Source organism: Sorex araneus, chromosome 1, assembly GCF_027595985.1.
Source record: "Sorex araneus isolate mSorAra2 chromosome 1, mSorAra2.pri, whole genome shotgun sequence".
Lineage (NCBI taxonomy): Eukaryota > Metazoa > Chordata > Mammalia > Eulipotyphla > Soricidae > Sorex > Sorex araneus.
Genome location: NC_073302.1, coordinates 350,228,336 through 350,241,509, shown reverse-complemented (window position 1 = coordinate 350,241,509; position 13,174 = coordinate 350,228,336). Strand labels below are relative to the sequence as shown.

The following is a 13,174-nucleotide window of genomic DNA, read 5'->3' as shown; positions in this document are numbered from 1 at the left end:
AACCAGAGGACTTGATCTTCAAAGGTGAGTGAAAAGAACCATTGGGACAAACCCACTAACAGCTCCAAAGAGGGGATTTCTCCAATATACCAGGCTGCAGGGTTTTGTGCAAAGCTAAGTGTGCACGCGTGTGTGTATGTGCAAAGTAAGGTGCCTGCGCATGTGTGTGAAGTAAGGTAGGTGTGCACGCAGTATGCGCCCCTGCAAAGTCAGGGTGTGTGCGCGCAGGACTATGCAAAGGAAGGAATGTTTTCCTGGCTCTCCTTCGTTCACGGATTCCGCTGGCGAGTGGGTGAAGGCAGCCTCGAGTAAACTTCTGTATTCATCAGCAAAGGAAGTTTCTCCGCGGCCGCTCTGCTCGATCCGCTCCGGGGGACGCTCGAGGCCACCCGCGACGGGCAGCGCGCACGGGCTCGGGCCACCCACGCGGAGTGGCGGCGCGAGCGCCCCCACGCGGCCGTCCGGGCCTCGCCGCGCCACGCGCTCTGTCGGCCTCCGCCCGCGGCCCCTTCCGCCCGTGCTCCACGCCGGGCAACCCGCCCTAGCGGGGCGGCCAAGGAAAGGGTCGCCTGGCGGACGCGGGGAGGGACCCGGCGCGCGGCGAACCCGCGCGTGCGCGCTAACCGGCCAGGAACGCGCGTCCGGCGCGGCGAGGCGCCGGGGCGGGGCCACGGGGGGAAGTCCCCGCCCCCGGATCGCCCCGCCCCGCCTCGGCTCGCCCCGCCTCCGGCTCGCCCGCCCCGCCCCCGGCGTTCCGCGGTCGCCCTGACAACCGGAGCGGCGGCAACGGCTGCGGGCGCGGGAGTCCGGCGCCGCCTCCCGGCCGCACGGCCCGGCAGGCGCCCGCCCCCCGGCCCGCGGCTCTCTCCGCCCCCCGCCCGCGGGGAGGGGCCGGCCCGCCTCCCGCCCGCCTCCCTCGCCGGGAGTGAGCTGGCCGGGCCGCCCAGCCAGCCGCGGCTGCTCGCTGGCCGTCCGCGCGCGACTATGCCGAGATGGTCCTGCAGGCGCGGAGCAAGCACCGGGACGCGGCCCCGAGGCCGCCGCAGCCGCCCCGCGCCGCGGAGCCCGGGCCCGAGCGCGCGCCCCCGTCCCCCGGGCGCAAGGGCGCGGCGGGCCGGCGAGGAGCCCGCGGCGAGCCGGCCGTGCCGCCCCCTGGGGGTGGCCTCGCGGGGCGCCTGGTGGCCGCGCTGCGCGGGGCGCTGGGCCTGCGGCGCGCGGGGCGCGGCCGGACCTGGACCACGCTCGTGCTAGGTGAGCCGCGGGCGCGGGGCGCGCAACTTTGGGGCGCGGGCCTGGCCCGGCCCTCCGCGCCCCCTGTCCCGCCGGCGGGGACCTCGCGCCGCCCGCGCCGACTTTGCTCCGGACGCGCCCGCCCCCCCCTCTCCTGGCCGGGCCGGGATCAACAGCTGCCGGCCGGGCCGTGCGCGCGTCGGGGCGCCCGCCTCCCGCTCCCCGTCCCCGTCCCGGTTCCCGGTCCCCGCTCCCCGTCTCCGCTCCCCGTCCCCGCTCCTCGTCCCAGTCCCCTCTCCCCACTTCCCGCTCCGGGTCCCCGCTCTCCACTTCCCAGAGCCCCAGTCCCCAGTCCCCGGTCGCCCGGCTGGGGGCTTAGCCATTCGCAGCCCGGAAAAGTTGCTGAAGTTATAATTGAATTTTTTGCCTGCTCTTTCCCAGCGTGCTTTCCCCTTCCCGCCTGCGCATGCCGCTGGGGGCACTTTGTGCATCTCCCGGCGTCACTTTGCTGGTCGCGCGGCTCTGGGAGCGCCGAGTCTGGACCCGCTGGCAGATCCCGGACGCGGGGTGTGCAGAGTGTGCGGGGACCCGGGCTTGCGCGGGGTGTGCCGCACGGTGGGGACCCGGGCTTGCAGTGGGGTGTGCAGCGCAGTGGGGACCGGGGCGTGCTGTGCTGTGCAGGTAAGGAAACTTGGCAGGTCGCGACTGATTTCAGGGCTCCTTTGTTCCTGGTTGCCTCTCCGGTGGCCAGGGGTCACAGCTGGGGTGACAGGCCTGATGGGAACGTGCTGGGTGACATCCGCCAGCCGTGCTTTCAGCCGTGGCTGATCCTTTTCGGCCCCTTCCCTTCAGCGCGCGGCAGATCTGCGGGTAGGCTGGTGGCAGTGGGCGCCCCCCTCCCCACCCCCCCATCCTCGCACTTGCGGGCCCCCCCTCCGCCCCCCAGCCGCCTGCCCTCGGGACTTTCTCCTGCTCATCTGGAGCTGCGTCTGTCTGCAAGCGGGCCAGTGCAGGCTGGAGGAGTCCACCTTGGGGAGGCAGCATGGTACCGGGGATGAGCAGCGCTCGGGACTCCCTTCGCACGCCCGGGCGGCCCCGAGGGTGGCTGGGCTGGGCGGAAGATGGCCCCCAGCAAATGCTTGGTGCTCTTGCAAGGGGCGGTCTTGCTTCCTGGTTACAGTGACCCCTTTAGGATGTCGTTTCTTTAGGGTTCCGGTACAGATCACAGTGGGGCAGCGCTCTGTTGCCATTTTCTTTTATGCCTGTTTCCTTCACTGGTGCATGCATTCCCCCCTCCTCTGAATCTTCTTAGTTTGGGTCGCTTATGTTTGGATCTAGTAAGGCCCAAACTACTGCAGGCTCGTGTCCTGGGTGGCGCTTGACTCGTCTCTGGGTCATCAGAAAATGGTTCCTTGCAGGAGCTGCCCATGGCGTGGGCGCTGGGCATCAGGACCCTGGCTGGTTGGACAGTGAGGGTGGAGACTTTCTCTCCCTACTCCCCATTTACAGTTGGCCAGGTCGCTGCTGGACAGTTGCTCAGTAGAGTTGACTAGGCCTGAAACACCCGGTCCTTTCCCTGGGCAGCACTCTCAGATCCAACAGAGAGGAGCAGTTTAGATGCTTGAGAGCCGCCTGCTTCCCTCGGTTGTCCCTCTCCCACAGGGAATGAGAGCAGGAATGGCATCGTCTCAGTTTTGAGTGTACTTCTTGGCTCTGACAGATGGCTTTATTGTGGCTCAGAAAAAATGCCTGTCCACGGGAGCACAGCCCCTCTCTCCCCGGAGGGGCTCACTCTCCCCCCAGGTGGCCCCTCTTTCTGGCACCTTGTGCCTTGCGGGAGAAGCCCCATGTTGGCATGTGTTTTCTTGTTTTGGTAAGAATCATAAGTGAAGGCTCCTGAACGATTTTCAGAAGTTTCAGCTCTGTGTCTCCCAGAGCCACCAGCCTGGGGAGGCAATTGGTGTGACAGCACAGTGGCAGGGTCACACGGACTCGGCCACTACTGCCCAGAGTGTGCAGCCCAGGATTTCACTCACACTTCTGAGAACACAGCCCCACACAACTCTGCTGCTGCAAACGCTTTACAGAAAGCGTTGATGAGCGGGTGTGCTGTGCAAGTGTGAGGGCCAGGAAGAACTGGGGAGGTGCAGGGACAGCGCAGCCCAGGGCAGGGCAGGCCAGGGCAGGGCAAAGTGGGGAGGAGGGGCAGGTTGTAGTGGTGGGAGAGACCAGCCTGCACACAGTCTCTTGCCTGCGCCCGCGTGGTGCTTGCCACTCTCTGTCTCCTGGGCTGGAGAGGCTCAGAGGGCTGTAGCCCTCCTCTCTGAGTGGCGTCCAAACAAACAAAAACGCGAACATATAAAGTTGATTTTATGACCTGGTATTATAGCCCGTCGTCTGGAAAACCCCTAGAAGCACCGTGCTATGATCCCAGCCCAGTTTCAGCCCGGTAGGTGCTTCCCAGGTCTGCTTGCAGGTAAGGTGGGAGGCACGAACTAGACTAGTGGTTGTCTACCGTAGCTGTCAACGCCACACTGGAAAATGAAAGTCACCAGGCTACTGAATCTGAACTTGGGACTGGGTGGAGGGAAGCATGTTTGGCTTTTTAGCTGAATGTCTCACGGCTGGCAGTGGTTGCCAGGGACCTGTGCAGCCCTGTGCCCCCTCCCAGGGGCCAGCACAGCTAGTCTCCAGACTCTCCAGCATCCTTGCTGCGTGCAGCCGTGTGTCATCTGATACACTGTTACTGATGCAGTTTGAGAGGAGTGGCAGGTTTCCTGTAACCCTGGCCCTTAGTGAAGGAGGGAAGAGAGGAGGTAGTTGGGACGTCGCCGTGCTTCCGTGCGTGCAGAACAGTGAAGGATGCTTTCCTGTGGAAACGGAGCGCGCATCACAGCCTGTAAGCCAAGCCTGTCTGCATGCAGAGGAAGCCGAGCTTCAGTGCCATGGACAGGACAGACAAAACCTGAGCCTGGAAAAGATCCTGATGAACTTGATCTTCTGGCCTCACACCTGTCCTGCTGGGCTCACAGTGGTGCCCTGCTCTCACCTGCATTGGGATTCTTTGTGGGGAGCTTCCTAGAGTATTGAATAGCCCTCAGCCTCTATTCCCTATTTTAGTTCTGCCCACTGTGGGACCAGTGAGTCTCCAGTGACTGGGACCTGCCCCTTCCCTGTGCTCCTTGAGAACCTTTGTAAGCTGACCCGGTGGCTTGAGTGAATGTGCGTGCATGTGGCTGTGTGTGAGAGTGTGTGCATGTGTGTGTGATTGTGTGTGTGTGTGAATATGTATGTTTGTATGAATTCGTGTGTGTAAGTGTGTATATATATGTGTATGTATGTGAGTGTGTGTATGTTTGTGTGTGAGTATGAATATGTGAGTGTGTGTATGTATATGTGAGTATGTGTATGTATGTGGGTGGTATGTATATGTGAGTGTGTATGAGCTTGTGAGTATATGTATGTGAGTGTGTTTATGTGTGAGTGTGTTTGTGTGTATGAGTTTGTGAGTATGTGTGTATATGTGCGTGTATATGTGTGACTGTGTGTATGAGTTAGTGTGTATATGAGGGCGTATGAGTGTGTGTGAGTGTGTGTGTGTGTGTGTGTGTGTGTGTGTGTGTGTGTGTGTGTGCTCCATGCAGACACCCGCCAGCAGCTTAGCTGTGGAGACATCTATCCCAGAGGTGAGTACTGGGATTTCTTTGCTTCCAGGCAGAACTGGGCGGAGCCAGGCTGTGCGCTGGGAGCTGCCTCCTTCCCCATCCTGGCACTCTGCTCACTGGCTCTGTGGGTCTCTTTCAGAACTTCAGATTCCTGTACGAGGAGAGCGCCTGCTGGGTTGATCCTCCCTCTCCCCTGGCACTCAAAGGCTTGGGGACGGAGGGTGTGATTTTGGTGCTGGGACTCGGGAGCAGAGGGAGGCCAGGGTGCTGGCGGGGGATTGAAGCCACATTTCTGACTCTGGGTAGTTGGCATCGCTCTGTCCCGAAATACACACTGGTCATCACTGAGAGCAGGGGTCTGGCAAGTGAGGCAGAATATGGGCACACTGGTGAACGGAAGTGGCACTGGTGTTGGGATTGGTCTTGAAATGCTATATGCCTGAAACTCAACTGTCAACAGCCTGTCAATCATGGTTCCGTAGGTAAAATATTACAAAATTAAAAAAAGAAGAACAGCAGCCAGAGGAGTGATGGTAGCTTCACTCACACCCACTACTTGCCAGGTGCTAATTGTTCCCGGCCCGGCTGGCAGGATGGGCGCAGAGAGGAAGGTGTGTCTCCTTGGGGAGAGGGAGTGGACGGAAGGAGTGACAGGATGAGAGATGGAGGTGAGATGGAGGCGGAGGGGAGAGCAGTGGGGCCAAGTGGGGGAAGGGAGGTGAGAGGATGCCAGTGGCCATGCTCTTACAGTGGCGTGGCAGGGGGGTGGTGGTGGTGGAGGCCTCTTACAGCAAGGGAGGCCTGCAGGGGTCATGGCCAGAGGCACTGTTCCTGCCTGGGTCACTGGCCCTGCACTGGCAGGCCCTGGCGGGCATCATGGGCCATGCTGAAGGGGTGGGCTTGAGACTACCGTAAAGGAAGGAGAAGTAGGACTTGCTGCTGATTTGGGCTGGGACTGAGGGAAGGGACACGAGAACCCTGAGTGGCTTCTGGGTTTCCAGCTGCTGAGGGGGGAACATAGCGGCGAGTTTCTGTGGCCCAGGTTCTGTGTGCTTGGAAGGCCACGCAGTGTAGGGGAGGGCATGTGTTTTAGGGAAAAGTGCAGATCTGTAGCTTTGCTCCAGGGTGCCCGTGGCATTGTGGGCAGGATACTTCACAGGAGCGGGGCGCCACAGGAGGGGCCTGGCCAGTGCTTGACGATGCTGACTGCAGTGGAGGAGGTTTTCCCGGGCTGGGGTGTCTGTGGCTCAGAGAATTCGCCCGTCTTAAGGGGTTCGTGCTCGCCTGGCCGTCAGCATGGCTCTGTGTTGTCACCGTCTCACCAGCTGTGAGGGTTGATGCTGCTCACTCCAGATTCCCTTTGACCCCGTGTGGCTGAAGCATCAGTGAAGGCAATGTTCGCTGGCGATTGTCATTCATCTCAAAAGGGCCCTCGGCCTACCCTTGTGTGAAAGAGCCTGTGGGTGCTCCGAGGGCTTGCGCCCTGCTCCTTGTGCATCAGCCTCTTGGGCCCGAGCGGAATCCCGGCAGGCAGTCCTCATCAGAGACCAGCTTTCCTTTTCTTCCTCAGGGCAGGGCCGAGTAAGGGGCCTCGCCAGAGTTCCCCGGGGATTGGGGATGGGACCAGGGAGGGATTATGGGGCCTGGGGACACAGAACTACGTCATAGCCTACCCCACCTGAGGCCCCTGGAGAGCCAGGATTTGGGGTGTGAAAGAGTTCGCTCAGTGTTTAAAACTTCCTTTTCCCTAAAATAAATTTCAAACTGACTCTAGGAGTATTGATAACCACCTAAACACAGTTCCACTTGGGAGGGTTTGGGATATGTGGTATTCACAAATGCCCAGTAGGTAATTAGTACAGGTGTCTCGTTTAGTTTAGGTAAATACCAGAATATTTACCAATTTGTAAGTGATTGTTTTTGTCCAGATGTGGAACTAACGGTGAAAACAGGTAAAAAGTTTATTCTGCATGCATGTGTGTTTGGATAGTGCTAAAATTTGAGTCTTAGCAGTTTTTTTTTAAGTTTTGTATTTATAGCCTATTAGGCTGTATTGATATATCCAAATTTATCTATGAATTTTACATTTTTATAGACACCCAGGCCTGTGTACCTGTTTCCAAGTGAGGTGACTCTAGGCTTTTAAGTTTATGTGTTTTTTCTCACATCCTGTTTCTAGAGTCGTATTAGAGCACTGGGCAGTGCTGGCCGGCTTGTTTAGGTGCCCATTCTGACGGTTACTCATCAGTGAAGTCAGTACCAGTCACATCTGTTGTGTTGGGCCAGGCCCTGGTGCTGCTGCTGAGTCTCGTAAAAGGCGGTCTCGTCTCGCAGGGGAAAGCACTTCTCCGAAGTGACTTTTATTATGGCAGAATAATTGAATAGAGAGAAACTTGCAAAGTGGAAGAATTAATTTTCAGAGTACATAAATCTACTGTAGTAACTTTCATTCCTGCTCTAGTGCTACTCTGTTCTCTCAGTTAGTACTCTGTGTAAAGCACAGAAACGGGCAGCACTCGGGTATATTGACATCTGTCTTTCCCAGGTTTGGCCCTGACAGTTGAGCTCTTACCTGGCTCTGGAACCGTCCCTTGAACCTGCGCTGCCCAGCTCTGTGGGAGTCAGCTCTGTTCTCTGAAGGCCGTCACTGACTTCGCCAGGTTTCTGGACTAGGGGCCGTTTGCTTGTTTGCTTTTTGCCTGCTCTCATCGACCTAGATGCTCCCTCTTCCAGATTTCAGCTTTGAGGTTACAGATGTTGGCTGACAGGGTTTTATGGTCTTAGTTTCTCAGAAGGTATACTGTGTGTGTAGCAGCACTTACATACATGTTAACTTAATCTAGGTCTAGGAAGAGGGAAGGAGCCAAGTTTGGTGTACATGGCTGCTCTCTTTCTCCCAACCACTATCCTAACAACGTCTTTTCGCTTGTTAGTGTACGTCACAGACATTGGTCTTTGCTTTATTCTAGATGGTGTAGAAGTAGGTTTTCTTTTCACTTATTCGCTCTAGTTTAGCTTCCACACAGCAGTACTCCTTGAGCGTTGGGAATGCTCAGATATTGTCTTAAGGTGTTTAAGTTTGTATTTATTTGAGTGTATTATATAGTTTCTGTTCTCTGTGAATAGTGGTTTAGAACTTAGCTCGGCAGAGGAGTTGGGCATGGAGTTTGGAGAAGGAGGCTCAGGCCCTGGGGTTCTAGTTGAGGAGGTTTTGTAGATGGAACTAGTTGAGAGTTGGATGGATTGTCAGGAGGGGTTGAGTGGGTTGAAAACTGTCCAGCAGGTTAAAAGAATGTTTGTGAGCACTTTTGGTATCATTTTATTTCTTTAGAGTTAGAGGACTAATATTTCTCGCATGCCTTAAGTATGGATTAACCTCAATTCAGGAATGAGTTGTATCTTTAAACTTTGCAAGTCATTTTGTTCTTGGAATATATTGGATATTTATAAATACCGTTTCAGATCAAAGCCTCTCCAGTGCCAGCCAGTGGGAGGGGTGTGGAGGGCCTGAGGCCTGGAGTCCACTTTGGTCTGGCCAGTGCTCGTCCTTGGCCTGCTGGCCGCCTCCAAGCATTGCCCCGCGGGTAGCTTGGTTCTGTGTGCAGGATGGGAATAGATTCTTTCAGGGGCTCTGAAGTGCTCACTGCATTTTCTTTCAGATGCCTTTCAGATGTGATGGGCCTGTGAGGGGTGTTGTGGAGAGAGGGGGCTGGAGGGATGGGGAGAGGAGGGGGGAGAGGAGAGGAGAGAGAGCTTTCTGGATGAAGAGAGAGGACGGGAGCAGGAGCAGATGGCAGAGTGCCCATCCCAGGGTTTAGAATGCAGGGTGCTAGGACAGTTGCAGGACTGACTCCCTCCTGCGGGCAGGGAATGTAGGGAGGTGGCAGGAGGGCTCAGAGGGTAGGCCACTGGTGCTGGACAGAGAAAGGAAGTTTCCAGAGACCCTGAAAACAGAACTACGTCATGGAGAAACTCTCATTTCACCGTCTTCCCCCCCCCCCCCCCGCCTGCTGATGGCCACCAGCTCTAGGAGGTCTTGCCTGGGACAAGGGCCCCTTTGTCGTACACAGCAGCCGACCTTGGTGGCTGACTGGACAGGACTCTTGGGCCTGAGCCTGCGGAGGCGTCCTTTGTCCCACCAGGTGTGCTGTGCAGGTGAGGTGAGCAGAGGACCTGGCCTGGCCCTGCTCCCTCTGGCCTGGCCCTGCTCCCTGGCCCTGTCCTGTCCCAGCTGGCGCAGTGGGTGGAAAGCCCCCTGTCACATCCAGTTTCACTGTCAGTCGGGACACTTAGAAAATGAACTAAAGCCCAGTTTTTAAAAAATACCCTGTAACTTGCACTTTATATGCGTCTACTCTGAAATCAAAGAATTTTTATTTTTGGTATATCATGTGAATGTGATTTGGTTCTATTTTATTTCTCCCCCAATTATATCAAAATGTTTGTTGATTATATCAGGATCTGTATTAATTCAGCGAATGCTTGAGTTGGGCTGCCTTGCTGAACTTCCTCAAAGGACAGTCAGAAGGGTGGCTGAGCTTCCTCAAAGGACAGTCAAAAGGGTCGCTGGAACACCGCTCGGAGATTATATTGCTTTGTTTAAATAGGATTCCAGTAACAGAAGAAAAACTTCCACTGAAGAAGTAGCTTAAATCCCAGAGGACTAAAACTTGATATAAATTTGACATATAATCTGTGATATGTGTGTGTGTGTGTGTGTGTGTGTGTGTGAGAGAGAGAGAGAGAGAGAGAGAGAGAGAGAGAGAGAGAGAGAGCGAGAGCGAGCGAGCTTTCTGGATGAAGAGAGAGGACGGGAGCAGGAGCAGATGGCAGAGTGCCCATCCCAGGGTTTAGCTCACAGGGTGCTGGGACGGTTTCAGGACTGACTCCCTCCTGCGGGCAGGGAATGTAGGGAGGTGGCAGAAGGTCACTTTTTTTTTTTAATTTTTAAAATTTTATTGAATCACCATGAGATAGTTACAAGCTTTCATGTTTGGGTTACAATCTCACAATGATCAAAATCCATCCCTCCACCAGTGCACATTCCCCACCGGGGACTGCCCCATAGCTGGAAGCCTGCTTCATGAGCGGAGGGGAGAAGGCAGATGGAATAGAGAAGGGATCACTAAGAAAATGATGGCTGGAGGAACCAGTTGGGATGGGAGATGCATGCCGAAAGCAGGAGGTCACCTTTAATCAGATAGTATCTAATTTGGGTGCAGTGTTGGTGAATCGTGCACCTTCCAATCAGTGTCAGACCCAGCTCTTGAAGTGAATCCGAGTAGCCCTGCTTTCCTGGGCGTCTCCTTTGGGTCTGGGGGCTCCCAGGTGGTGCTCAGAGGCCCCAACCCCACCAGCCGTTCTTGGCCCACTGGGCTGGGGTCTGGCTCAGGTGCCCGAGGAGGTGGTGCTGCCTGGGCCCTGCATTGACGGGGTCAGACCCAGGCTGAGTGCCTGCCAGCCAGCACCTCGCCCTCTGCTGTCTCCCAGCCTCTTCCCGGGACACCTTTGTCTCCCAGAGGACGTTCAGAAGGCAATTTTTGAAAAGCAGTGGAGCCTTAGAATGCCAAAAAGAGCACGCGACTGAAATGGAAGAAACTGACAATTTTGTGACATTCTCAAAAGGAGAGCTGATAATCACCGGAATACATTTTTTTTTTTTTTTTTTTTTTGCTTTCTGGGTCACACCCGGCGATGCACAGGGGTTACTCCTGGTTCTACACTCAGGAATTACTCCTGGCGGTGCCATATGGGGACCATATGGGATGCTGGGATTAGAACCCGGGTCGGCCGCGTGCAAGGCAAACGCCCTACTCGCTGTGCTATCGCTCCAGCCCCCAGAATACATTTTGAGAAAGTCATTTAATTTTTTTCCCATGGGCACGAAGTCAAGAAGAGCTCCTAGGGGCATCCTCAGAAGTTTTTGTCATTTTATGTCTTTTGTTAAATTACACAATCATAAGGCAGTATCTGCTTCGCTGAGACTTTCACTTTCAGATAACGTACATATAACTCATTCTTATTGGAGTAAATTAAAGTACAGCTGTAGCTTATATGAAATTAATAGCATTTGTAAAGCAGTCTGCCTATATTAGCAGAATAATTCAAGTTTTCAGTTTTAAACAATAAAAGGGAAGAGATGACAAGCCCCCAGTTTAGAGTAAAGGCAGCGGAGGTGACACTCAAGGTCTCTGGGCCCTACTTAGATGCTGGAAAAGGTGTATGTACCACGTAGGATAATTGGGGGGGGTTATTTGAGTTCAAGTGAGGCTTCTCACAAGCACCTGGTCTGGAACAAGCATTCACATGTTAATTGCTGCCTTGAGTGAATACACCGGGCCTGTCATGACTGACCTGGAGGGAGATGCCACAGAACTCTGGGGATTGTCTTCTCTGGGCCCTGAGGAGGCAGAACCCAAGGAAGACTACAGAGTCTTCGGATCCTGCTCCTGACACATTTCTTGAGAACGCCTGTTCTGTCACTCTGGATTTATGAGCGGCAGGAGCTGACTAAGATGCACTGCTGTTGAAAGTCAGCAGAAAAAGTCCCCATTTTTAAAAAACTAGATTTATTTAGTAGTATTCTAGAAGTTTGTTGTTATCTAAAGTGAAGAAGAAACAGTAAAATTCTAAAATGAGACAGAATTATTTTAAAATAATACTCTTTAAAGTGGAGGATTGAATATGATAAAATGTTCTAAGAATGGTTTAGTAAATGAGCCAGAAATGAATACATTACAGAATAACTGCATTTCAAAAATGAATTGCATTAGAAATATCCAGTAAAGTATAAAGAAAAAACATTTCACAGATATTAGAAGGAAAATATCTTAAACTCCCAGGAAAACCATAAAAAATGGGAATTAACTGTACTAAAAGTGTATTAACTCACAATGAATGGATGTGTTGTCAAGTGCAATTTGAAAAGCAAGTTGAATAATTGAAGCTAAATAACTAATTCAAGGAATGAACACATGGAAATTATAAACATATAGATTTCTTTTTATAGTTATAAATGAAATTCCAATTATAATCTCAAAAGGCTTACCAGAATATCAGTTGAAAAGTCTTTGGTATAATATAGATGTCACTTAGATTCAGTGAAAAAATGATTATTCAGAACATTATTGTTAGATCATTAAGAAAACAAAACCCAATTTTTCAGGATATATTGCAGTCTTTAAAGTCTGAAACCAAAAAGGAAGTACATGATTTTACATTTGTCAGCAATAAAAATTAAAATTTCAAAAGGTAAAAATATCTTACAAATAAAATGTCAAATGACAAACCTTGTTAAATATTTGTAGTTTCAGCTGATCACTCTAGAGATAGAGATTTTGTCTTTTAAAATGATAAATATTTCCTAGCAAAAATAGAATTGTTATTTAAAAGTAAAAGTGCTTTTGAGAGAAGAAGGCAATAAGGTCTGAGCTGTTTGGATTTTGTTCCTAAGATTATTTTCATAGCTTCATTTCTTAGTAGTTGTTAAATTATTAGCATGCACTAAGGTGAATCTAGTGATGTAAGAAAGTTGTGATTTTTTTTGGATTAATCTTAATGTTTTTATAGTGGGATAAAAAGCAAACCACATGTTCTTTTATGGAATAGGTATCATTAACTTCTTTTTTGTCACATTTTCTTTTTTTTTCTCTCCATTGTTCCTTTTGTATTTGATTTTAAATTTGTTTGAACTGAAATAAAATATAAAAAAAGTGAGATGGCATAAATATAGAAACCGGTAGTTCCTTTTCTTTCCTAATCCTGTTTCTAGAGGTTACCAAGTTTTAAGTTACTTCTCACTATTTAGGGCTCTGTTCCTCTTGTAGTTTTGTTTGTGAAACTTTCCACTTGAGGATTTTCTCTGTTTTTTTTTTTGGCAAATGCAAGGTGCTGAGGTCTTTTTTCCATGGGAGAACGAATGAAAGTTGTAGATTCACACCCACTTCCTTTATGATTTGGTCTGTTGGTATTTTTAGCACAGAGTTGGGGTTCCTTGCATAGAGCTGTCTCCCAGGCCCTAAGAACCCAACGTTCATACATTTCGTACATGCTTGTTTCCCATAATGCTTTTTTTATAAGGTCAAACTATTTATTTGTGCTAAAGTAGTAACTTAAATTTCTGTTCTTCTTGTAGCTGCCTTCGCTGCAGTGCTGCACTGGTAAGATGGCTTTTCTTCTGTGCATAAGTCATGCAAATGTTTATAACTTAGCATATACAAGAACAAGGATTCCAGAATAAGGATCAGCTTATTTTATTAGCTTTGACACAGTAGCCTGAA

The 13,174-nt window shown here is 52.2% G+C and overlaps 1 protein-coding gene across 1 annotated transcript in view; it reads left to right on the top strand.

Annotated features, from left to right (window-relative positions):
• Window positions 1-903: 903 nt before the first annotated feature.
• Window positions 904-13,174, top strand: part of DPY19L1 (dpy-19 like C-mannosyltransferase 1) — an 83,267-nt gene continuing 70,996 nt past the window's right edge. Inside the window, exons 1-2 of the mRNA XM_055135013.1 lie at window positions 904-1,251; window positions 13,030-13,054. Coding sequence (XP_054990988.1) covers window positions 993-1,251; window positions 13,030-13,054 — 284 coding nt within the window. The 5' untranslated portion in view covers window positions 904-992. The remainder of the gene's footprint in view (window positions 1,252-13,029; window positions 13,055-13,174) is intronic.